This window comes from Leishmania mexicana, chromosome 34, assembly GCF_000234665.1.
Source record: "Leishmania mexicana MHOM/GT/2001/U1103 complete genome, chromosome 34".
Taxonomy (NCBI): Eukaryota; Euglenozoa; class Kinetoplastea; order Trypanosomatida; family Trypanosomatidae; genus Leishmania; species Leishmania mexicana.
This window is the reverse complement of record NC_018338.1, coordinates 997,607-1,022,755: the sequence shown is the minus strand read 5'-3', so window position 1 is coordinate 1,022,755 and position 25,149 is coordinate 997,607. Positions and strand designations below refer to the sequence as shown.

General features: G+C 57.2%; 7 protein-coding genes across 7 annotated transcripts; all 7 read left to right on the top strand.

Annotated features, from left to right (window-relative positions):
• Window positions 1–245: 245 nt before the first annotated feature.
• Window positions 246–1,481, top strand: LMXM_34_2730 (putative acyl-CoA dehydrogenase; the record flags this gene model as incomplete). The annotated part of the gene is made up of 1 exon (XM_003879220.1): window positions 246–1,481. The coding sequence occupies one exon, from the start codon at window positions 246–248 to the stop codon at window positions 1,479–1,481; it is 1,236 nt and encodes a 411-aa protein (XP_003879269.1).
• Window positions 1,482–4,245: 2,764 nt separating this feature from the next.
• On the top strand, window positions 4,246–6,561 carry LMXM_34_2725 (conserved hypothetical protein; the record flags this gene model as incomplete). Its single annotated transcript, XM_003879219.1, has 1 exon — window positions 4,246–6,561. One exon carries the CDS (start codon window positions 4,246–4,248, stop codon window positions 6,559–6,561), a length of 2,316 nt encoding a protein of 771 aa, XP_003879268.1.
• Window positions 6,562–8,837: 2,276 nt separating this feature from the next.
• On the top strand, window positions 8,838–9,746 carry LMXM_34_2720 (QA-SNARE protein putative; the record flags this gene model as incomplete). Its single annotated transcript, XM_003879218.1, has 1 exon — window positions 8,838–9,746. One exon carries the CDS (start codon window positions 8,838–8,840, stop codon window positions 9,744–9,746), a length of 909 nt encoding a protein of 302 aa, XP_003879267.1.
• Window positions 9,747–11,177: 1,431 nt separating this feature from the next.
• On the top strand, window positions 11,178–12,716 carry LMXM_34_2710 (conserved hypothetical protein; the record flags this gene model as incomplete). The annotated part of the gene is made up of 1 exon (XM_003879217.1): window positions 11,178–12,716. The coding sequence occupies one exon, from the start codon at window positions 11,178–11,180 to the stop codon at window positions 12,714–12,716; it is 1,539 nt and encodes a 512-aa protein (XP_003879266.1).
• A 1,620-nt stretch (window positions 12,717–14,336) lies between these two features.
• LMXM_34_2700 (conserved hypothetical protein) lies at window positions 14,337–18,329 on the top strand (the record flags this gene model as incomplete). The annotated part of the gene is made up of 1 exon (XM_003879216.1): window positions 14,337–18,329. One exon carries the CDS (start codon window positions 14,337–14,339, stop codon window positions 18,327–18,329), a length of 3,993 nt encoding a protein of 1,330 aa, XP_003879265.1.
• Window positions 18,330–19,789: 1,460 nt separating this feature from the next.
• LMXM_34_2690 (conserved hypothetical protein) lies at window positions 19,790–21,034 on the top strand (the record flags this gene model as incomplete). Its single annotated transcript, XM_003879215.1, has 1 exon — window positions 19,790–21,034. The coding sequence occupies one exon, from the start codon at window positions 19,790–19,792 to the stop codon at window positions 21,032–21,034; it is 1,245 nt and encodes a 414-aa protein (XP_003879264.1).
• Window positions 21,035–23,534: 2,500 nt separating this feature from the next.
• Window positions 23,535–23,762, top strand: LMXM_34_2680 (conserved hypothetical protein; the record flags this gene model as incomplete). Its single annotated transcript, XM_003879214.1, has 1 exon — window positions 23,535–23,762. One exon carries the CDS (start codon window positions 23,535–23,537, stop codon window positions 23,760–23,762), a length of 228 nt encoding a protein of 75 aa, XP_003879263.1.
• Between the last annotated feature and the right edge of the window lie 1,387 nt (window positions 23,763–25,149).

Here is a 25,149-nt window from a genome sequence, read left to right as displayed (position 1 = left end):
ACAGAAGCATCAATCAAAGCACGTCGTGAAATAACCAGCGAGAGAGAGCCCTCCCATTCACCTCTGTCACACACGCGGCTCTTTCACTGTTGCTTGTGCGTCTTGTCGACTGCTTCTCTTCCTCTCTTTACATCGCTCTCCACCACCACCACCACCACCACACACCCTCCTGTCTTTCCTCTACCAATACAGGGACACGTCCCCAAGTCAGCCTTCCAATGCTCCGCTTCGGGTGCAAATCGTTGATGCGGCGCACTGCCGTGGCGCTCTCTAGCGCGGCGGTCGCCGGTGAGGCGCCGCCGAACCCGGTCACCTACCTCACCGGTGATGAAAAAATGCTTGTCGAGACGGTACGCGCCTTTAGCCTTACACACGTGGTGCCGAGGTCTCGCCAGATGGACGAAGAGGGGAAGATGGACCCTGTTGTGCTTAAGGAGGCCTTCGCTGCTGGGCTCATGGGGATTGAGACCCCCGCCGACCTCGAGGGTGGCGGCATGAGCTTCTTTTCCAGCATTCTCGCTATCGAGGAGCTGGCGCGTCACGACCCTGCCCTGTCGGTAACGGTGGACGTACAGAACACGCTGGTCAACAACATCTTCTTCAACTTCGCGAACGACGCGCAGCGCCGGAAGTACCTGCCGAAGCTCGCCAAGGACACGGTAGGCTGCTTCTGCCTCACCGAGGCGGGCAGCGGCAGCGACGCCTTTGCGCTGAATACGAAGGCGGAGAAGAAGGGCTCGAAGTGGGTCATCAACGGCTCGAAGCTGTACATCACGAACGGCGGGTGGGCAGGCATCTTCCTTGTCATGGCAACGGCGGACCCATCGAAGGGTTACAAGGGAATCACCTGCTTCGTAGTGGACTCTTCTGAGACCCCAGGAGTCTCTGTGGTGCGGACGGAGAACAAACTAGGTATTCGGGCTAGCTCGACGGCCGAGCTCCGATTTGAAAACGTGGAGGTGTCGGAGGAGAACGTCATTGGAGAGGTCGGCAAGGGCTACAAGATTGCTATCAACATCCTCAACGAGGGACGCATCGGCATCGGTGCGCAGATGGTCGGTATTGCTCAGGGCTCCCTAGACATCGTCATGCCCTACCTCTTTCAGCGCAAGCAGTTTGGGAAGTTCATCGGCGATTTCCAGGGTATGCAGATGCAATACGCCGAGTGCGCCATGGAGCTACACGCCGCTCGGCTCATGGTCTACAATGCGTCTCGCAAGAAACAGAACAACGAGGCGTTCATCCAGGACGCGGCGATGGCCAAGTACTTCGCCTCCGTGGTGGCCGAGAAAACGGCTAGCCGTGCAGTGGAGTGGGCTGGCGGCGTCGGCTTCATGAAGGACTTCGGTCTGGAGCGTTTCTACCGCGATGCCAAGATCGGCGCCATCTACGAAGGTACCTCCATCATTCAGCTGCAGACCATCGCCAAGATGATCAAAGCACAGTACGACCACTCCTCTCTTTCAGGTCCCTCACAGTAAAGATACACTCCCCCGGTCAGCAACCTGCTCGCTGGGAAATGTGGATCTACTCATGTTCCGTGGTGAGGACAGACAGACGTTATCGCGTGCGCGTCAGTGGCAATGGCTCGTTTCCATCGACCGTATCCTTTTTTTGTTTTTTTTCAAGACGACGTTTTCTTTGAGGGCAGGGGGGGGATATGTCAATGCGTGGCATCTCAGGAGCCACTACCCACGTTCTGGGTATTGGAAATCGGAACAGCCTCTCCCCCCTTTCCCTCACTATCTCCCTGTGAATCCACAACCACTTTCTCCTGTTGACAGGGACAGGTACCGATGCGTTAGTGCATGCAGAGCGGTGTATCGCTGCTGATGTTGGCGGTCAGGCAGTGGATGGTGCTGCGTCCGAGCGGCATGCGACAGTGGACACAGTTGTGCCATCCATATGAATAGAAAAAGTGTCAGCGTGACTCGTACACATCTCTCACCCGGTCCTCACTGCCTGCTGGTACGAGGATCCTGAGCCCTGCACCCAAGAGAGAGATGCACCGTAAGTGGCGACCGGTAGAACAGGTGGCGGGTGGGTAGAGGCTGAGTCAGAGGCGGTGCTGAGGTGACTGAGTCGGCGCATTGACTGTAAGGCGTGTGCCTAGGGCTGCTTCACACCACTCGATGGGTGCTTGTGTCAGGCCAGGGAGGGCAGAGAGGAGTGGCGTTTCTCCTGCATGGCAGTACACATTCGTGTGAGAAACGGGTATTCCTTGATCGCGGAACTTTTCTCCATCAGCCTCTTCCGCTGCTCACCCGTCTTTGCACTGTGCTGCGTTTTTCACTTGTGAGTGAAGTCGACTGTCTGATTTTGTTTTTCCGCTGTTCGCTTATGTGTGCCTGTGTTTGTATGTGTCGGAACGCATGCAGTCCAGTTTTCGTCTGCTGTCTTTTTTGTGATGCTGTCCCACCACCTGAGGAATCATAGGAGGGGAGTACGGCCCGCCGCCGCCGCCGCCTTCTCCTCACCCTCGTGCGCTGCCCATATATGTCTTCGACGTGTTGGTGAAATATTTGGTGAAAAGGAAAAAAATAAACGTACGAAAACGCGACAAGAAAAAAAATTGAATAAACGCCTCCGGACGAATCTGTTTGACGGTGTATCAACAAGGGTAGAGCAAGACACCACACGATGTGAGCCACGGCGTCACCGCATTTTGCCCTCCGCCACCTCATCTGTGTCGGTTGCTGTTTGCTTTCCCACGCCTCCTTTTTTTTTCCGCCCAGCTCCACCTCCTTCCTTTTCTTCAGAGGCCTGCACTTGTGGAATGACCCTCAATACGCTGCCTTGAATTTACTTTCTTCTCCGCACTCCTTGTGGATATGTCTGCGGCTTGAAGTGTACATTTTCTTTGTTCTCTTCAACCACTCGAACACCGGCGTCGCAGTCTCTCGCTCTTCTTTACCTTCACTGTTTCCCTCCTCCCCCCTCCCCTCTCCAGCGCTAGGGTGGTGGACATCGTTGCCCCTACCGTGTACCACCCACCCTGCACCGCATCCGCATGTACCCGGTGCAGGGGACTGAAGTTTGCTGTTCTCCCTTTCGTTGTGTTTTCTTTTCTCACGTCTTGACAGACATCTCCGTCTTTCTTTGCACGACGGTGCGTACGCTTGACCCTTTCTTGCTTCTCTGATGCAACGTGCAGCTGAGCAAAGGGGATCTGCAGCCACAATCATGCGCCCATCAAGCAAAGAAAAACAGAGGAGTGGAGCAGCGAAGTAGTAGAACATGGTATTCTAGTGGCTATGGTAAGCACCATTGGGTGCAAACCGACAAAAAAACCACAACCATGCCCCCTCCCCACTACCACCACCTTGAGCGCACAGATTCCATGGCGAAAGCCAACGCGCCAGTGCCCTCTATGCCGTTTCAGGCAAGATACATTTGGTCGTCGATGTGGTTTTCAACATCGACAGACCTATCTGACTCCAGTGTGTTGTGGAGGCATCACAGGAATGGCACCCCTTTCTTCTCGCGCGGTGTATTCCGTCTCCGTCAAGATTCTCGCCTCTCCTCGCCCCCACTCCATTGACTTTGTCACAAACCTTCTACGCCTCCCGGTGTCTTCTGTTTTCGCTATCCCTTCCCTCACTCATGGTTTTTCCGTCGCCTGCCCCAACACGATACTGCTACGCGCTACCGTCATGAGAAGCAAGCAAGCGGTGGTGAGACGGCAGAGGTGCTGGACTGTGTGTCGCATTAGCCACTCCGCACAACAAGCGACGAAATTCGTCACTGTCCCGGATCACCGGTACTGACGGGCTCGTTCCCTTTCCTTTTTTTTCGAATGCGTGTGCGTGCTTGGTGTTATTTCTTTTTTCGTATGGGTGTATCTGTGTGTCTGTGTGCTACCGGTATTTCTCGTCTGCATTAGCTCCGCAAGTCCGCCATATCTGTCCCAGTCTCTCTCGGGCTGTCTGTGTGTGCCGGTCTCGCTCCCGCTTCACCGTCTCCGTATTCATGGAGCGCGGCTCCGGTCTTCAGTTTTCTCTTCTTGGGTCCGAACTTGTTGTTTAGAAAGGCACGAACACAGCGAAATTAGTGGGCTCTATTCTTTGAAGGGAGACGGTGGAATCGTAGAACTGTCCTCTGCTCCGCTCCTCTCGTCTGTAACACGGTATTGTCGAGCTTCTCTGCCGGGTGCCACCGCGCCGTACGGGTCGGTTCTCTCTGGTCTCTTGTTTTGTAGTTTCACTTGACTACGTGCAACGTACTGCCGACTTCGCGTGTGCCATAATGATCCTCGTGTTCCACATCACGGATAGTGCTGGTCACATGCACCGTTTTTCGGCTGTCTGCGGACCCGCCACGACCGCCGTCGGCGCCATCAACAAGCTTCGCTCCATGCTTTCCATTCCTACAGAGGTGGATGTAAAGTTGCATCTCACCAATGATGTCCCTATTCGCCACCTAACAGCACCCTTGACAAGCCTGCGGAAGCAGCACAGTGGCAGCGCGCAGGCCGTGTGCATGCCGCTGTGGGCCGTGCTGAGTGGTCCGGAAGCCACCATCAAGGAAATCGACTTCAGTCCCGCTGATGTCACAGATCAGAACGACGAGGAGAAAGAGAACAAGGGGGAAGAGGCCTCGAGGAGCCTTTCACACACGTCCCCGCGACCGTGCAGCAGCACGATGGAGAGGACCACCAATGGCAGCCAGTCCACGCATATTGTCTTTTCAGCACCTCCGCCAAAAATGCCACCTGTCCCCGTGCAAGCAAAGATGCCGGCAGCCGCCGCCAGTCCTCGACCATATCACAAGATAACGACCCGCGTGCACGAGGCGCCAGAAACGACGGACGACGGGAAGATTGACCCACTAGAAACCGGCGATGCACAGAAGAATGTCTTCTCTACATCTAACCTTGCCACCACCTCAAGTGCAGCAGGACCGTCGCTCGTAATAAAGCGTCGCAGCATTTGTGAGGCGACTGCGTCCGTGGCTCAGATGCATTTCTCTTCCCGCGGGCCGGTGCGTCGTCCGTCACGGGGAGTCGCTCCTCCGTCGCCGGACATGCCACAGACGGCTCGCACCGCGCCGAGGCAGCTAGCTGTTAGCGGTTTGGACAGCTATGCCGGCGCTGACCCAGCCGATAGGGCTGGGGGACTCTACAAGACCGGCTACGCTCGCCGTGACACCGTCGTCGGGCACATTATGCTGCGTGAGTATCCAAAAGTGATCTCCCGCGATCCAAAACAAATCGTGCTGGCTGTCAAGGACGATGAGCGGTTGGCGTCGCGGACGCACAATCGAGACTTTTTCTGTGCGTCCGACATTGACGGCGTCGATGACACAACCTATGCACAGTGCCTCTCCATCGGCCTTATCCACGGACAGAAACTCGGCGCCAGCACCTCTCCTGCCGAATCTCGGCTGGCCCTCTATGGCGAACTAGGCACGCTTCGGCATAGCTGCTGGCCAAACGCGGCCGTCCAGTACGATCTCTCTACTGCACCGTACCCTGGCATCTGCCGCTGCGCCCGGTTGGAGGGCATTCGCCGCGGAGAGGAGATCACGTATCTCTACAAGCACGCCGACTCCCTCGCCTTCCTACTGCTTTCTCGTGAAAGACGCCGCAACATCCTCGAACGGAAGTACTTCCTGGACTGTGACTGTTGTCGCTGCACTGAGACGCTGGAGAACACTGCTTCTACCACCGTCACCGGCTCTACCACTGCTGCCGCTGGAGCTGCCTCGGTATGCACCCCAAATGAAAAAGGAAGCGCGCCCAATGTGAGGCCGGAGAAAAGCGCGACGAGGACCAAGGCGCAGCTGGAAGCGGAGTTGACCTTGACCGTGGCGTTCTTCACCGACTCGGGCGTCGATCGGGATGCTGTGAAACAGAGGGAACTGAGGGAGGAAATGCACAAGGACTTCGAGTCTCTCCAGATCATGGATGACACCGGCGTGGAGATCAATCTGACCCTTGTCGGCAACATCCCTCCCATTCATCGAATGAACCAGTGCAACCGTCTTCTCGCATTCTTGCGCAAGTACGGCAGCTCAGAGTCCGTTCTGCGCCTTCATGATCACCACTGGCGGCTGAATCTTGTGCGTGCGGCCTACGTACAAGAGACGGTGCGACTTTGCGCCGTGAAAGGCGCCACGCCAGATGCGCGGCAACGGGACCCGAACAGCAAGACACTCTTCGTCCCCACCAAGACGGTCTACGACATCTCTCTGAAGCAGCTCGCTGCGGAGGCACTCTTCATCCCTCCTGGACACCCCCAGAGCCTCACCACGTACGAGTCCTACCTCTACCTCCTCGCGATTCTTCCCCCGGCGATTGCACAGACGGCGGCGTATTCCGCGCAGAGTGAGTCGAACATCAAATGGAAGCAGCTACAGGAAACAAAAGAGGTGTGGGGCGTCCTGAAACGCGCCGCGCTGCCGCCGAACATTCACAGGCTTGTGCAGCCTAAGATACCGGGGCAGCTGCCTTCGCCGCAAGAGTGGGCATCACCACCAGCACCGGAACCACTTGTACTGGTTGAGCAGGAGTCAGTGCTGCAGGAGACCTCCATGAAGGCGCTACAAGTGCCGCCCAAGTGAATACGCGGGAATGTCCCCGAACTGGAAAGAGGTGCGACCTTGCGCACTGGTGTGGTGTGGTTCTCGTTTCTTTTTTCTCGAGAATAATTCTCTGTGAGCGTGATCTCGTCGAGGCAAACCCGTGGTGGTAGGGGGGCTCCAGGAAGTGTGTGTGTGTGTGTGTGAGCGAAAGACACAGTGAACTCAGTGCGCTGCCGTAGAATACACGCTGTACACCACTTTTGCTATGTCGAACTCCACCTGTAGTGTGCTCCTGCGACCCATGCCCACTTCTCTTCACCGGTGGGTGCTTTTGGCCAGGGTACGCGGTGGAGGTCTTTGTTTGTTGCGTATGTCTGTGTGTGTGTGTGTGTTCCACATGCCTCCGCTACTTGGGCGTACCAGAATAGAAGCGGCTATGCGTGGCAAAACAATGGTGGTGTGCAAGGTAACGCGCTACTTCACGCCTGAGCGTATCGCAGCTAACGATGATATCCCACACTGAGGTACATCCGCGCCTTTCTATTAGGCACTGCACTCTTTTATGTGCATTCTTGTCTCCATGTGTGTATATATCTGAATCGCTTCCTCTCAGTGTGTGCGCGTGCCTGTGTGTGGTGTAACACACCTGTGATCCAGAGAATGACAGCCCTTGTGTCCCTTTTGTTCGTCTTGGTGCATGGGGCTCTCCTGCTCTAGTGCTGATCGTTTTGCTTTCACGTTGGCACACCCTCTCTCGCGCTGCCCCATGCGCTGCACTCGTCTGAGTTTGTTATCGAGGAGCTGCACTGAACGCCCACCCACGTTCACGCGAGCCTTTTCTTTTGTGTTCTCCCTTCCCTTTCACATGCCAGGTACCTTTTCGCTCTCACATGCATGACACATAAGCCTCTGGCAACCGCGCTCAGCAGCTCCCTCCAGCCCCGACTCCGCGAGCTGTCGCTACCCTTTATGACCGTAAACTATCCTCTGTCTTGGTCCCATCCTCCCCAGTGCAGTAAGCCGAATGGGATAGTGGAAACTTGCCCACTTTCCCCTCGTTTTGCTGCATGTGGTGGTGCATGCGCGGCCCTGGCGCCTGGGCTCCAAAAACGGCTGGATGCGCTTCTTGCACTACTACACTGACCAAGAATCTATATCGAGTGTGTAGGTGCAGGTTGTGATGTGTGTATGCGTGCGTATGTGGTGTTCGAGGGTCGCAGGAGTCGCGGAGACGGCTACACGGTCTCCGTTAAGCAGAAAGCGCTCATTGAGTTTTGGCTGCCCACCTTTTTTTTGTTGTTGACGTTGGTGTCTCCGTGTCGCTGCTAGCTGTGTGCTCCCGGCCCCCTTCCCTATTCCCCTCCGCGTCATCTTCGGTGCGGTCTTTTTTCGTTTTTTCTTTGGGTTCCGTCGCCCATCGTGTAGATCCCTTCTTATGAGTGCGTGTCGCCGTGCCTTTAGCGCACGCATCTGCCTCCAGCACCTTCGTTGTGTCCTCTAGTGAGAACACGGCAGTGCTGCAGCAGCGTTCATTGATGACGTTGACCTCTTGATGATGGCTAGGCCTATCACCCATCACTACTTGTAGTCAACGAATGACAGAGTGCGGCGAGTCAGTTGTGAAACAGAGAACACGCATGACTTGGATGTTCTTGACTGCGAGGCCCGCGGGGCAGAGTTGACGGGTAAAGCAGGCCACCAGACCACCGATAAACAAGGGCGCCGGTGTCATGATTTGCCTAGTTCTTCGCTTCTCTGTTTTCTTCAAGATGGAGGAGCGACGACGACGCTCAAATGATGCACACCACGTCACGAGTCAGGAGTTGTGGACTACTCTGAAATCTGTTTCTCCTTATATACATATTTCCTTTGTTTCGTGGGCGCTCCCCCACCCTCCCACGTCACTGCACACCCACGGACAGACACAGCCACGTCTTGGTTGTTGGTAAGCGTTGCAGTGATTTAGAGCATCACCAGAAACCGAAATATATAAAAAACGGTATAGTCCACCGTTGAATCACATCTTCGGGCCTTCCCCGCTCTGTAGATCACAGCGGCTGTTGCAGGAGAAACGAAAGCACAGAGGCTGCGTGGAGAGTCATGCGTGTGCTTTCCAGAGAAGAGGGGGAACACGCGAAAAAAAAAACGACTGCCTGAGTTGTTGAGGCAAATACATATCCGTGCGCGTGTTCGGGCCGATGCTGCCGCGAGTTGGGTCAACGTGTCTTTTCCATCCCTCTCTCTATTCCTTCCTACATCTTTGACTGAGCACTTTATAAAAAAAAAAGCAGCGCCGTTACGTGCAAGTAGAAAGCATGGCGACTCGTGACCGCACGGGCGAGTTCCTGCAGTACCGTGCGATCCGGCCACGCCGGCCTGAGACGGAGCAGTTGCTTGCCGAAGAGGAGAATATGAATCGCGTCTATGTGACGCCGCTTTGGGTGAAAAAGATGGCTGATGTCCGTCGCATTGAAGACCAAATCAAGGAGCAAATGGCGGCTCTCGAGAAGCTGCGGAAGGACCACCTCAAGGTGGAGTTCAGCTCCACGCGTGACGAAGGCCGCGAGGAGGCCGAGATCGAGGATGCTCAGAACACCATTGATCGCCTCTTCAAGCAAAGCGAGATGGGCGTGAAGGACTTGGAAATCTCCTACACACGCGACCTCCCTGACGGGGGCACGGATGCCGAGTTGAGCATTTTGCGCAATGTCAAGATGTGCCTAGTGAACGAGATCAACAACGTCAGCAAGCTCTACCGCGAGAGCCAACGCCGTTACATGATGGATGTGAAGAAACAGCAGCTCGTCTCTCAGCGCTGGGCTGGCGGCGATCGGCAGAAGGCGGTGGAGCAGCAGCTGGAGAACGACGCGCTTATGGATCAGTACCTCCAGAAGGGTATGACGCAGGAGCAGGTCGAGACGATCATGCTAAATCAGCAGATGGCAGATGAGCGGGTGAAGGAGTTTGAGCGCATCTACAGCTCCATCAAGTCTCTACACGAGATGTTCAAGGACATGAACACCCTCGTCATTGAGCAAGGCGCCTTGCTCGACCGCATTGATTACAACATGACCATCACCCACACCCGTGTGCAGAAGGCGCGCACAGAGCTGCAGAGGGCCGCGGAGTACCAGTCCGCCGGCACATTCAAACTGTGCGTGCTCTTCATGATTATACTCATTATTGGCCTTATGATAGCCCTCTTCTTCAAGGCCATTACCTGAGGTGAGACACAGGGTGTGTGCGCCGCACGGATCTGTCTTTTTCATCTCACGCACGGTGGCGTGAGCGCGCACCCCGCGCGATGCATCGGTCGAAGTGACATACGTCTCGGGGCCACCGTCGGGGGAGTCGTGAATCGACACAAAGGACTGTCCCTCTCTGACCCATCGCTCTCTCTTTTTCTTCCCCCAGCTCCTCCTTGTTGCGTCTTTCTGTTTCGCCCCCCCCCCCTTTCTGTGTCCCGTTGTCACGTGTGATGTGATTCTATACGTCTGTGTGCGTGCGTTGGCTTATCTTTCTGCGAGCAAGTGCACTGGTGTCGAAGTCCATCGGCGTCAAAGACCCCCCTGCGCGTCACCGTTCAAGGTATGCGCTGTGCCTTGCGGAATCAGAGTTACAGAGAGCGGTAAAGACAAGTGAGAGTGTCGTGCGTCTAAGAGAATGGGTGGCTTTGCCGTGCCGCAAACGCGTGAGGTGATGTGCTCTCGTGTTCTTTTTCTTGAGTTGCCCCTCATCACCTTTGCGCCTCCTCGTGTTGTTTGCCTGTGAGGGAAACAAAAGGGGAAGCCCAAGTACGCAGCGCCTAGCGAGCGCACGCTCTGTCGTCGTTCGCCCTTTGCTCCTGTCGTTGTGGCTTTCTTGCTCATGCTTCCCGGTCCTTCATTTGTGCTCCTCATCTCTTCTGTAGTCGCTGCAGAGGTGTGTGGGTGTGGGTGTGGCCTCTTTTGTGTTCCCGTTATTGGGGCATTGTTGCTGCCTGTAGGACTTGCGTGCGTTAGTATCGCCGCCGCCCCCGCCCCCCACCCCATCGCTCTCTCTCCGGGAATCTCTTGATGTCCCTCCACGTCGCATCGCCGTTGCGCAAACATACGAGCCACAAAAAAAAGAAGGAAGAAAAATAGCTGCGTCGCCACGGAGTTGCACGGTGGTGGACGAGTGTTCGGCGATCGCGTATTCCGTGCGATTCGTCGTGTGAGACAGCTGGCTGCATCAGAGAAGTGCTACAGTCGAACGGGCAAGTATGCTGCCTTTTGGTGTATGTGTACATATATGCTGGAGTATTGGTGTCTACTACACATACACACAAACACACGCACTGAGAGACAACCCGCATCTCGCCTCGCCTTTCTGATCTCTGGTCACCGCCACTACCTGACACCTTGCCACCCTTACCCCTCGCTTTCTCTTTCGCTTAACCCCCTCCCCGCCCCCCCCATGCCTTTGAATTGGCATTCCTTTTTCGTATGGAGTTCTCTTGATGAATGCAGCACCCGCCCTCCATGGAGAACACCTCTTCCGACTGAGGAAACCAAGCAACAGCCTCTCCTCCTTGAAGTGGCTGGCGACACCGTTCTGGTGCCGCGCACAGGCATTGCCCACATAGTGGACCATGCAAGCAAGCGCAGAGCACTCCCTAAACCCCTCTTTCGACGATGAAAGTGGCGCCGGTGTACCGAAAGGTACTGAAGCAGCTGCACAAGGCGTGCCACACCCGTCCACACTATGTTCAAGACATTCGGTTTCTTCTTTCTTTACCTCTTCACACAACAGGCAGTGAACGGAGCACAGCGGTGCCAGGCACAACGTCCTCCTCAGGAACGGTGAATCCAGCAGCGACTCCGGGCACGACCCCGGCTGATGTGTCGAAATTGCCAAAGTCGTCTTTGGGCAAGAAGACGACTCGCGATCCCGTCGCGGAGCACCTCCTGCGGCCGAGTTCCGAATGCTACCCTATTGACACAACCACGCTCTTCGCGATGTGCTATACCGACCTACACAACGCGGTGCGCGAATCAGCGCCGGTGGTAGCCGGCATGAACCCGGTAGCCATGCAGATTGTGCGGTATCGCAACCTTCTGTGGCTTCAGGAACGGCTCGGGCGCGTCTTTAGCAGCAAGACTCAGCAACTGCTGGCCACCTCACTGAGCATCTCCAGGGGGCCAGCCGAACATGACTTCATTCCAGACGAATACTTTGAGAACAAGTCACAGAACACCGGGAGCGCCACCCCTTCGGCGACGAGGGCTTTTCAGCAGGCAGGGGCAGCAGTCACGGCCGCAACGTCGACACGGTCTTCTTCGGGTAAGGCATCCAAGGAGGCTACGGAATCTTTCGCACTCGCTACCGCTGGCGGCGGCTTGGCAGAGGTGGTGGAAGAGAGCGACCCTGACATCGTCTACTCGGCCGGCGCCATTGGCCAGCAGCAAGAAATGTTTGTCCTTCGCCACCGTGAGTCATTCCCCATGGCGGAGCAGTTTTTGGCTGGGTTTCCTACCGTCACAGCGGCCGAACTGGCTACGTGCGCGTATCAGCGAGCGGCACTGACGGAGCTGGTGCGGCAGAAGTTCCCGACAAGGCTGACGTGTCAGGACGCGAATGTGAGTCTCTCCGTGTCTTTAGAGCCCTACGATGTGCAGTACACAAGCAAGGAGCACGCTGGTATGGGATACTTCGCAGCTGCGCACCGACAGTTTCGCGTCCGGTTCTCGCTTGTACCTCTGTCACCAGAGGGGACAGGAGCGGAGCGAACCGAGGTGCTCGTTGTGAACTCGTACTTTGTGCGACTGGACATGGAGCTGATGCAGCTGGTCGAGGAGGTGGGCTATCTTCACAGCAGCGACGTCCTTCGCATGCTGCGCGAGCGCGATTACGGCGATCATTTTAGCGAACTCGTCGGCAGCGGAGTTGCCGAGGTGCTCGGTGAGGGAGTCTTTGCGGGGCCAAACGAAGGAAAAGGTGCGGCTGCAGCGACGTCGGCCGACAAGCGCACCGGCATCGAGTCCTCGGCGACCTCCCCCGCGCCGGCGAACGTCGCCGAGGGCTCTCGAGTGTTCTCGCTCTACTTTGTGAATCACAGCGATGCACCCATGGTACTGAAGGGCTTGCTGTACTACAAGCTGGGCAAGCGTCGCCACTTGGCCCACGAGCCCATCCAGTGCATTCCGTTTGGTTTTCTCCTGATGGAGGCGTAAACCGGTGGAGGGTAGAGAACGACGGCAGTGGCGGATGGAGCTTGTGTCCGCGAGCGAGAATGGGAGAGCGTCTCGGCTTGCCCCTTTGGAGCAACGAAAGGTACCCTTAGCGCGAAGGAGGAACAGTGGACGGAGAAGGGCATGACTGTTGAACGTCCCTCATGCCCTTCGCACACCATCACAAGCATTGGAGCTCACCGTTTGGCGTCGAACAGCACTGCTTGAGTGTCTGTTTCGTCTTTCCCTTCCCGACTAGATTGGAACGGTCTATAGCTACGCATAGTGGTACATCTCATACAAAGACTCAGCGGTGAGCTCAAGAGGAGCGGTCGAGAGTAGCAAGCACCGAGTTCTCGGCAAACGGCGGTGTATTCGGGTGCCCGCTTCCTTCACGACGCCTTGCCGCGTCGGAGTGTATGCGCGTAACGTCCATGACGGAAATGTGGATCGTTGCCATGGTTGCCCGCTTCACCTCCTATGCCGGTCACAGATGGCCCCCGTATGCGAGCAAAAGGCGAAGGGAGCAATGAAAATTGCGGGCACGTCCCCGTCCTCTTGCTCAACCTTTTCCTCGCTCTCCCGCTGAATGATGGCCGCACACCTTGTGTCACCTCTTGAGCGTCCCCCCTCCTCCTGCACACACACACACACACATGTACCTGATACACGCCCTTGTGCATCCCTAGGAGTACTGAAGAGGCAACCAATGCGTCCCTCCGAGGTGCCTTCGCTTGCGTTTATTTGGCGTGCGTCTTACTTGTCATAGCGAAAGAGATAGGAGGAGGCTGGGCGGGACAGTGGGCGTTCGCCTCTCCGTGCTGCCTTTTCCACTCAGTGGCCCCTCTCGACTTGAGTGAGGTCTTTTTGTGCGTGTTCAAGTTATTGAACCGAAGACCATCTTCACACGGCCCCCCCTTCTTCCCCACATATCGTCTGCCAGTGCTGGAGAGCGAGCAGAGAAAAGGTTTAGCGTTTCATGCCGTTGAGCGTCGTGATTCAACCGTGTTTCCATATTCGATTGCGCACCTGCTGTGCCCCTTTTCAGGCACGCTCTCCATCATGCGCGCTAGGCTCAATCCCTCTCTCCTTTCCGAGTACTACCCGACGAGTAGCAGCTCCCTGGAGCAACACACGCACCTGCGCATCTTATGGCTTCCGCTTTCCGTGTGCTTTCTGTGGAGCGGCGAAACACTTTACGCCAAGTCAGGGACCGGTGTAGCGGCGACGACGCCGACGGCGGCGGCAGCAGCGGATACGTTGCAAGCGTCGTCGACTAGGGGCTCCTCTCCAACCGCAAGCAACAAAGGCTTGCCAACGCCGTCGAACGCGAGCATTGGCTGCGGCTCCTTTTTGAGGGGCCGAAAGGCAGAAGCGTTTGCGGGCGCCGATGACACAGCGAGCGGCTACGAAGTGGCACTGCGGCGTAGTCTTACCCTGCACCCACCTCTTTCAGCCTCCGAGCTCTCCTGGACCTCGTTCCCCGCGGTGTCCAGTATCTTCGCGTCGCCCAACACGTCTGGAGAGGAAAACGGGCGCGGAAAGGGACTCTCGCTTGTGGGCCCATCCGCATCGTTGCCGTTCTCCCTCACCAGCGACCTCGGAACTTCCCAATGGGAGAATATGGATAGCCATCGCGCCACCATGGCCGTAGTGGTTGTGGTCAACCCCGCTGTCCTCACCGTCTCTGCCGAGCACGCGGTGCAGGTCGTCAGCATCATATTCGCTTCGCAGTTTAAGGATAAGGTGTGCCGCTGCGTCGTGGTGGATCCTCCCGAAGCGCTCGCGGAGAAGCTCTCGAAATCGTCTCTATACCTGTGCGTCTCCGAGTCCATACCAGTGAGTCAAACAGTGCGGAAGCTACTCCTGTGTGTGGCGCAGGCGGTGGTCGATGCCCAAGGCGCTGCGCTGCGGCTTTACAGTCAGCCCGAAAAGGCCGATAGCACGGCCGTGAGGACGCCTATTGACAAGCTCACCACGTTCACGACAGCGCGCAACGCGAGCACGTTGATAGCCTCCCGCTTCAAGAAGAAAGCGGCGGACGTACTCCTGCAGTTTGGCGCTGTGTCCGCCGCTGTGGCCGCGTACGGGGAAACTCAGTTCAACTCTAATGTCGACTGTCTCTGGTGCTCAGCGACGTTAGAGAGCATCGCTGCCGCTCGGTATCGCTACCTGCAGACGACGCTACTGTGCTACCGCGACGCGCTTAACGCCACGGTCGTGCAGCTTCAGAGTGACAACCCCAACTGGGGACCGGACCTGGCCGCCTCGGTGAACCAGCTCGACTCTTGTGTGGCGCAGTACAGCGAGAGTCTGAAGCAGACGATAGCTAGCTTCAAGAGCGCGTCGGTGCCCAACTCGATGCGGGCGCGACTGACACACGAGGTGGAGGAAAACGTGGCGGCGCAGGTCGCGCTACTGAAGGGGCTGCTCGTGCGAGTGCACGTGTGCTTGAACGCTGGTACATGGGAAGTGCCGTCTGACCCGCAGTCGTATCGCCTGGGCAGCGATGTGAAGCGCTGCGTCGAGAACGTGTTGCGTCTGGCTTTCAGTGAAATCGACGTGTATTTGAGCGAGTCGCTGCGGCAGCTGAGAAGGTGCGCAACAGCGGGTACGTTGATGTTCTACCCCGTAGCCATGGCGGCAACCACATCGCTGCTCGGCAGCGGAGGCACGAGTACCGCAATGGTGAATACGACTCTCGCCATGCTGCGAAAGCGGGAGTTGGAGGCGCGCTTCAAGCGACTTGAGTTGCTCGCCGCCCGGGAAGCACGGCAGCCTTTCCTCGAGGAGTTGAGCACACTGCGCAGTCTCTTCCCTGGTGTCTACGGGTCCGAGTGGACGGAGCGCACCCTACTCTTCTTTGCGTACTTGTGCATGATCAACGGTGCTGAGCGTCGCGCGCGGGCGCTGCTGGTAGAATTCGCCTCCATTAAGGCACGTCTGCAGCACACAGAAGAGACTGCCGAGGTACTCCTGCGCGTGTGCGCACTGGCTGGCGTTGGACTCCCGCTTATCGGGCTTCAAGCCTCGAGCAGCACTGCAAGCGACGACGGGGTCACCCTAGATACTGCCAAATTGGCGGACCCGCTGTATCAGCTTAGCCGCGCAGCGACCGCTCCACAAGTGGCGCAGCAGCTGGAAGACAGCGATGCTGCCGAGCCGGCGGCGAACGGGAACACGTCAATAGGTGCATCCTTTAGCATGTTCAGCTCCGTGGAAGAAAACGCTCCCGATCGCGGCGTCGTGCGGCTGAATCAGTCGATCACCAACGCGGCACTACTGAACGTGCCACTGCTGCTCGAGCTCATCAACGTCTTCGACCGCGTGGCCCCTGCGACGGCGACGGCGGCGCTGCGTTGTCAACTGGCGACGTTCCTCCTCTTCAAGTTTCCGCACCTCCTCGAGAAGGCAACGCAGCAGACCCTCAAATCTGTTATGCGTGAAGCGTCCGCGCTCCTCGAGCCGCAGATGAACACAGCCATTGTGCCGTCCCCGTTCTTTTTGGGGTGGGAAGCTTTCCCGCTGCCGCCGCATCTCGCACCCAAGACGGTGCCTGTTGGAGGGGCCTTCTTCACCTTCATTGACACGCAGCGGCTGAAGCTGACCATCCTCTGCCTGAATGGCAGGAAACTAGGTAGTCGGACCGTGTGGACGGTCGGCGACGTCGCGTCCGTTCTCGTGACGTTGTACAACCCCTTTCAGGAAGCCCTCACGTTTGACGCACTGGCTTTGCGCTGCCGCTCCTGTGCTTCTCTCGTCGCGGACGACGACGATGCCGCCTCTGGAGAAGGTGTGGTGTTGGCGTCTTCGTCGCACACACTGAGCGCGCCCATCTCGTACGTGCTGTCCAATGTAGAGGTGCCCCCGCTCGCGAAGCGCAAGGTCTTGCTCAAGGTGCAACCAACGGAAGAAGGTACTCTGCTTATCGACGGCGTAACGCTGCGGCTCGCAGACACACGCTCGTCGCAGTCGATGACCGGGCAGCTTCCGGCCCCCATGTACATCCCGGTACTGGAGCGATTACCGCAGGTGTCCTGCACTCTGAACACCAGCGAGCTGGAGGTGTTCGGAACCCAACGCATCGACTTCACGGTGCGGGTGGTTAACTGCGGCTGCGTGCCCATCAGCTGCATCTCCCTCACGGCGCACAGCGAGCAGTGCCAGCTGGAGGGCTGCGAAGGCTGCAAGGAGCGCCGCAACGACACAGACACAACGGTGACGCTAAACAAGCGCGCCCTCGACGCGGCGGCTCGCACACCGCTGCAGCCTGGTGATGTCGTCATGATTCCAGGAACCCTGGAGGCGCCACCGACAATCAGCAAATTCGGCGCACACTACGTTATCTTCCGCACCGATCTCTCACTGCCCTACTCTGCACCAAAAAAACCGCGCAACGTGCCGGACGCCGTGCCCGTGTACGCGGTCATCCCGCGGCGCGTGACGGAGACGCGGCTGCGCCTGTTTCATTCTCCCGGCCTCGTCGTCATGTCTGTGGCGCTAACAACGGACCGCCGCTCGGTGGAGGTGCGCGTCGCGAATCGGAGTCGCCTCTACAGCATCGAGCTGCAGCTGAGCGCCCTGGCATTTGCAGAGCTGCCGGTCGCCTTCATCGTCCCCGGTGCCGAGTACGTGGTTCCACCGATAAAGCTGACGCGCATTCCGCTGACGAGGGAAAAGGACGGCCTGCGCTTTCATGTACCGTGGGTCGTGCGCGAACTACCTAACTGCACTGGCACGCTGGAGCTGAACTTGTCGCTCATTGGCACTGAGGTGGTGAGCGCGGAGCCGCTGGACGAGTGTGTGGTGACGCTCGAGGCCACCGTGCCGCAGACGGCGCTACCTGACGAAAGCAGAGACTGCGTCGTCGCTGAAGACCCGCAGACGGATCCGATGGGCGACGGAGCCGTGCTGATCTACCGCTGGGAATACGACGGAGATTCCTGCTACGGCGGAGCGGAGAATAGCCCTGTCGTCTCACGTGCCAAAGTCGTCTGCCGTGGCGCCTGCCACTACGACGCCACAGGCACCGTCACGGCGACAGCCGTGTACGACAGTCCTCCGCAGTCTCCACCGACGTCAAGCCAGCACCTGGTGCACCCGAGGGCAGCGCAGGCGTCAGAGTCTCCCTTGGATTCGCCAGCCTCGATCTCCGCTTTGTTCTGGCGCCACACAGATTCGCTGGATTCGGGGGCAAAAGCGGGCTCCAGCACACCGCAAACTTTCCATCGAACCAGAACTGCGCTACCGCGAATCGGCGGCTGTGAGAGTGGCACGCTCAGCACTGGCGACGACGGCACCTCAGTACCGATCGTCATCCCTGCCTTGAGGCCGATTCGTCTGTGCCTACGTGTTGCAGCCCCGAGGTGGCGTCGCGCCATCCCCCTTCACGTGCACGTGTCCATCGACTCGCACTTTGACGTGGCGGTGCTAACGGGTGCCGTGCAGGCCGATGCGGTAGTCGGCGAGGAGGGTCGCGCGGTGTACGAAGGCGAGTTTGAGCTGTTCGCCTTCAAGACCGGCGAGCATCTTCTGCACGTCTCCATTATGGACGACGCCGAGCGGGAGCTGACGCACACAATCCAGCTGATTGTTGAACACTCACGCATATCCTGACCAGCGGCACGTTGACATAGACGCACACGCGACGGGTCATTCAAACAGTGCGCGCGGTCAAGCGATGTGCAGACGCACGTGTGACGCGAGACGTGAAGCTTGGTGATCAATGGGAAAGGGCTGGGCGGTCACACGACGCGCGCTCTCGACCCAGAGAGGCGGCGGAGAGATTGCGTGGAGTGAAAGCCGTCAAGGGTGCGCTCAGGGTTGTGCTCTTGGGTTGGCGATTGTCGCGTAGCGAGATCGCCTTACTTTGTTTGCTTGTTTGCTTTTGACCGTCTCCGTGTATCGCCTTGCTGGAGTCGCCAGAATAGATGACGACGTTGTCAGGTGTGTGCGCGCACTGGTCGCGGAAAAGGGAGCAGGGGAACGAAGCAGGGAAAGGACGAGACACGAGGGAAGCAGGCGCAGTGTGTCGCGTCCTCTGGGTGCGGCGGACGACGGCATTTGTGTGTCACTCAGGGCAACCCAGCATACCCTTGTGCTTGTATGGTTCTTAGGTGAGGAGTTTCTCTTCCTCGGCCCTCCGTGAGGTGCAGTGACGCGCACGTGACGCGAGCGGAACTCCCTTCCGCCAACAACAAAAAAAGAATATTTATCAGAATGAGTCCTCCCCAGGTGGAGTAGCTGCTTCTCATAAGCACCAACGCCTCCCGTCCTCATGGCCACCTCAGCGGCTGTTTTCCCGTCATCCCCCTTGCTCTCTGTCTCTTTTCTGAACCCCTACCGGTCCTGTTGCAACCATCCCCCACTCTCACAAACGGCTATCCGCGCCCCTCTCGCGCACGCCACACACGCACTCGAAAAAAAAATGATAATGATACACATCCCCCAACATGTCTGTGGACTCTACATCGACAGCTGCGCACGCGCTTTTCGCTGTTTCTGAGCCCACTGAACCAGATACACAGATATCTACATACTCGTACACGCGCGCGCATTCGTGTGCTACACGTATTGGGGGGCACCTCACAGCCCACTTGAGGGAGTGTGTGCGCGCGCGGGTGTGTGCGTTTTGTTGTTGCTGTCTCTATCAGCTGACACTCCTGCACCTGCCCCTTTTCCCTGTCTTTTATACGTTGTGAGGCCCACTGATACGCCGTGTGTACTACGCTGACGCCACTATAACACTACCCACACACTTTTTCGAGCGCACCTTCAGCGATTGTGTTTCCTGTTTACCTCTGCATCTTGCGTGCTTACGTGTGTGTGTGTGCGCGTCACAACATCTTGATCATCCAGGTGCTGTCACGTCTTCGCTTTTCGTCAATTGGGGTGCCCCCTCTGTGATGCCGCCAACCGCCGTCGAAAAGGGTAATGGCGAGCGGGTCGCACAGCGAACTGTAAGCGGCCGTCGCCCGCAGCGTGGGGGACGTAAGCGCACCCGCGACGCCACCTCCATCACCCCCGCCTCGGTTCTCGTAGAACCCGGTGATGCCCCAGCTGATCATGCATTGACGATGGCGGCGTCTGTGGCGGCGCCGGAGAACTACGGCGTAGATCACGCTCCAGAGCACTCCTCCGCGTCCGCCACCCCTGCTGGGCGAGACTCTGTACGTGACCCGCACTCCGCCACGTCGTCCTTTGCCGACGGAGGGGAGGAGGATAATATGAACGACGAGAGTGATCCAAGCGGGCTGGTGCGCTCCATCACGTCGCCAACGTTCTCCTCTAGCGACGCCGCCGGGCATATGACCGACGAGGAAACGGCGGCTCGACTACTACAACAGTCGCGCGGCGCCGCACAGTCGATTCAAGCGCAGGTGGAGAGCTGCGTGTCTCGTTTCAAGCTGATGGAGGCGCGCCTAGACACACTCTTGAAAGAGCGGCAAGAGGCGAAGCCGAAGCTGGAGGAGGTTGCCCAGTCGCGTCATCTTGAGCGCTACATGGAAGTGGTGTCGCTCAACGTCGGTGGTGAGCGCTTCACAGTGCCGCTGTCGACGCTGTTAAGCAAGGATGCCCCCAACTACTTCCACATCCTCCTCGGCTCCGAGGAGACGGGGTGGGTCGCACCGGTCTTCAAGGATGAGCACGACACCATCTTCATCGACCGCGATCCCTTCTGCTTCAAGTACATAGTTGACTACCTTCGCGGCTACCACTACTTCAACCTACTCAAAGAGGACTCGCTGCGGCGTCTCAAGGTGGACGCGGCGTACTATCAACTGCCTGGTTTACTGGCAATGCTGGGGGACGTGGATCGTGATGCTGAGCTGCAGTTCAGCCCTGGCCCGGGCGTCAGCCCCGAGCGTAACCGGTTGCGCGTCGTGTATGGCGTGGCTGTTGTCGGCGACGTGTCGCTTGTCACAGGGCGACACACAATCACGTATGAAGTCAAGATAGCCGACTATGTCGGGTTTGGCCTGATCTCCGAGTCCTGCGTCAACACCGACCAGGAGTTCCACAAGATACCGGACTGCTGTGTCTACTACATGTCCGGCGTGTTCTACACCAACTACCCGTACCACCGCAAGGAGGAGAACCTGGAGCGCATCGAGAACGGAGACTTCGTGACGGTGAAGGTAGACCTGGAGAAGGGCTACGTTGAGTATGTGTTGAAAAACTCGCACAAGATGGTCTCCCTCGGCCGCGCTCGTCGCCTGCGCTTCGCAACCACGATGAAGCTTGCCTCACGCGTGCGTATTGTCCCGCCAGAGGAGGTGCGACGTCGGCTGTCACCCATCCACTACAGCTTTGAGGAATGAGAAAGCTGCGCCGGCAAAGAATAGGCGACAACGATGAAACATGTGCGTCATTGTGAAGAACAGTGCGTGACCAAGAAGATTTGCATCGCTGCGAAAGCAAAGAGTGGTGGGGGCGTAGCGCCAGGTGTTAATGCATACAATGGCAGGCCGTTCCGAAGTACGTTGCGTTACTTCACCCCCTCATGTGGCATCATCTGTTTTTCTCCTCGGCGCCATCAGTCTCTCTGGCGTCGATTGCGCCGCACGCATGTGCGAAGACGGGACGAGAAGAGCTTGTGAGGCGTACGGCTCGATTTTTCGGCAGGGCGGCCTGTCCTAGACGGCCAGAGTGTAGCCGTTGTGCCGCAGAGGTGGGTGAGCTGTGGCTGTGCATGCGTTTGCGTGTGTGGTTGTGTTCGTGGGTAGACTAGACCCCCAGGGCGAGAAATGATTCTTTTCGTCTTGTACGTCATGCTACGTTGTTTGTCACTGCAACGCGAAGGCTGTTGCGGAGGCAAGGCACTCCTGCCCTCGGCCTTTTCTTTTTGTGCGCCCTCCTTCTCACCTTCACAGAACAAAGCAGTCCCTCCGCCATCCCCTGCGTGCACCCCTTCTCTTCCACGCTATGGTGTTCATCAGTTTGCACGCATCCGTGTGCGACGATGCGGTTTTGAACTTCACCCGTGGCCGCAGCGGTGGTGGCGCTCGGGCGCTCACTCACAACGCGCCCACGCACACGCATCACTGAAAAGTGTACGGAACGGCCACGCAGCGTCATATTGCCACAGCCCTCTCGCTCATGCCTTCGTCCTTGCTTTGTTGTTGCTGCTCTTCCTCGTGAGGGTGCGTCGCCCCCCCCCCGCAGTTGTTGGTTGGGTTGTTTTCTCCATGTCAGTAGTTCTCCTTTTGGGGGGTCCTTCGCTCGCTCGCTCTTTTTCTCGCTGCCACTATGCTTCCTGCTTTTCCTTTGATCTCATTCCTCCCGCCTATTATCTCTCTCTATATATATGTGTGATGTTGGCGTGTATCTCGTTCCCACCCTCTCTCCCTCCCCGTTGCCAGGAGCGACCCTGCGGTGTATGTGCTGACGTGATTCTGCCGCCGTGTATGTGCCGTGATGAGACTCCGCATTTGAGTGCGTGACTGTACTTTTTTGTTCTTTTGGCAGTGATGTTTTGCTCTTGTACGAAGGGAGGGCGGTGCGTTTACCCGAAAGAAAGGGCGCGGCCGGCGTACATCTCTGAACTTTCCAGACTGGCAAAGGCACCACAATGTGTTCGTGTGTTTTGGTGTGCGTGTGTGTGTGTGTGTTTGTTGGGGGAGGGGGAGGGCACTCTCGGGGGCTACACAACAGTAAGCGGTAGACTTTAGGAGGTGTGGGCAACAGAGCTTTCAAGACTTGTGTAATGAGCATAGGGTGACAAGGTCTACTATCTGTTTCTCGTTTCCCTTATTCCCCCTTCAAAACGCTCCAGCTTCCTCTCACTTGACCTCTTCGCGTTTTTCTCAGTCCTTCGGCGTCAGTATCTTACCCCCCCCCTCCCCTGGGCGGGTGTCTGTATCAAAGGTAGCTCTAGGCTGCTGCACGGCTTGCCGCGAGTCTTTTTGCTTACTGTTTCCGTGGATTTGTGCGCTCTGCGCGGAGGTGTGTGGAGATGTGCATGTCATGCACGGAAGACAAAACACCGAAACAAGTAGTCTTCTGCAATGTAATCGAATCCGAACGTGATGAGCCAACCCAAGTCAGTGCACATGAACCGTAAAAGTTGGAGCAGCTGACCATCATGCCAGTCTGAGCGACGCTCAGTGGAGAAAAGCGCTGCCAGTGCCCTTCCTTCACCATCGCAAACACAATCTGTTACCACGATGAAGCAGGGTGCTCATCACACGAAAGTAAACGATGCAATTGTCAGCACCGCTTGGGCAAGAAGCAACGCGCATGCAGGCATCTTTTTCACGCACATGTGCCATCACTCTACGTTTACCCGCGTTTCCCTCTGTTATGCTTCCCCGACGGCTGTCAACGCAAGATTTTCATTCTTTCTCAGGCACACCACATTCGCCGCTTCAGTTTCACTGCTCACCCAACTCCCCAGCTGCACTCGTGACGCTTGCGGTCGAGATAGGTCTCTTGTTCACTGTATCGACGCAAGATCACTTCAAGAAGGCGCGCGCACGCCAGGAGCACCACGGACTCGCAATACACACCTACACTCGCAGTAGCCGCACCGATCCCCTTATCCTCCTCCCCACTTCCCGTTTTTGCCACACAGACGTCCGACCTTTCAAGGAAAGTCTACGCTGCAGTCGTTTATTTTTGTTGTCATCTTGGGGCCCTTTGACTCTCCGTGGATCTTTCGCTCCATCGTTTTTTTTTTAGCGCCTCTTGTGGTTTTTTTTCGGCTTATCACTAGGGCCCACTATTGCAATATCGACTATGCCGCCAAAGACCGCCAGTACTCGCACCAAGAGTGTCACCACGACACCCACCGCTCCCACTCCTGCTGCCGCACCAGCCGCGATGGTGGCCAGCTCTGTCCCCCAGGGTGGCACGCAGGAGGTGACATCGCACGTGCAGGGGCTGATGCAGCAGATGCAAGCCCGCTTTGAGGAAATGTCGAAGTGCATCGTCACTCGTATCGATGAGATGAACTCCCGCATCGATGAACTCGAGCAGTCGATTGATAATCTAATGCAACAATCTGGCGGAGACCAAGGTGAAAAACCCGCGGCACGGTCGAAAAAGTGAGAGCCGCATCGGTGAGAGGCCCAAGTGTGCATACACCGTAGCGCCTCTGTTCCTCGCTGCCCGTCCCTTTGCTAGATCCCTCTGCAGTTGCGCATTCCGCTCACAAGAGCGAGACGTTGCAGGCGTTTGGTTGCAAAAAAAAGTATCGGTACCTTTGTTTGTTTTTTACGTTGTACCTGCCCTTGAGGTGACGTTTGTGTTTCCGTTTGGTTTTGTTTCGTTTGGTGTTGCATACGTGCTGCTGGTCGAGTCGTTCCCTCTTTGCTTTGATCATGATATTGCGGGGTCATCGCTTTCCATGTCTACGCACCCTCTCCCCCCCTCTTCCCACACACACGCACATCTTCCCAAACTGCCGCTCTCAGCAGTGTCACTGTGGCCATGCCTAGAAGTTTCTCAAAGGTGACCGAGAAGAGGATTTATGCGCGATAAGAGCGAGAAGTGCCGCACCTTCTCTTCTCCTCCAGTCACAGCGTCGGTGTATCTTGACGCATTAGATACGGCAGATCCTGGGAGCGAGACGGGGAGGATGTAGCATTGTCTTGTGCCACTCGTCTGCCTCATTGGTTGTGGGACACATATGCGAATTGTGTTGCTGGTTGTGTAATGGATAGATTCAAGCTTTCTCTGTATCCCCTCGTGGTCTTGTTACTGTGATGTAGGCGTTTGTCGGCTCTCTCTCGGCTGGTTGAGTGGTATTCGTTTTCGTCGTCCTTTCGATTACCTCTTCGCATGCGCGTCTTTTCCGTTTCTTCGTGCATGTGCGGTGTGCTGTTTTCTTTTTTCGATGATCATTATTTGGGGCGGCTGTTGCCTATTGCTCTGCTGTGGTCTCGTGAGCACAGGGGGCGGCATCTCTGCTCCCTTTTCGTTCCTTTTTTGTTGTTGCTGGGGAGATGGTTGATTTTGCACTGTGGCGTCTGCCTCATCGAGATCACATCGGGTGTGTCCGCTGCCGAGCAGATGTGTATGCGCGTGCGGCTCTGTGATGTCCAGTGGGGCGCGTGCGTATCTGCTCAGTGCGCTCACAGACGTTGTTGCCTTTTGCGTCTGCAGGGGAAGCCGTCTGCAGACTAAACAAGCAAATTCTTCTCATCTTTGAGCTTGCTCCTTCGCTGCCAGAGAAGGTGAGCGCAACTCCACTCGAGCCCCGGCCACTCACAGGCCCCATTCGCGTGGTGCGAGGCAACAGTAGACACACACGCCGTGCAGCGATGCACCGCCTCCGCTATCCGAGCACGGTCCCTGCCTCAAACGCTCCCTACCCACTAGTAGGCAGTGTGAGGGGCGGTAGGAGACACGTTCGAGTCACAGGGATGCGTCGCCTACTATATCGATGGCACAAGCGTGCTGACGGCCGCGGACTGCTTGGCTTTCAAACAGAGTG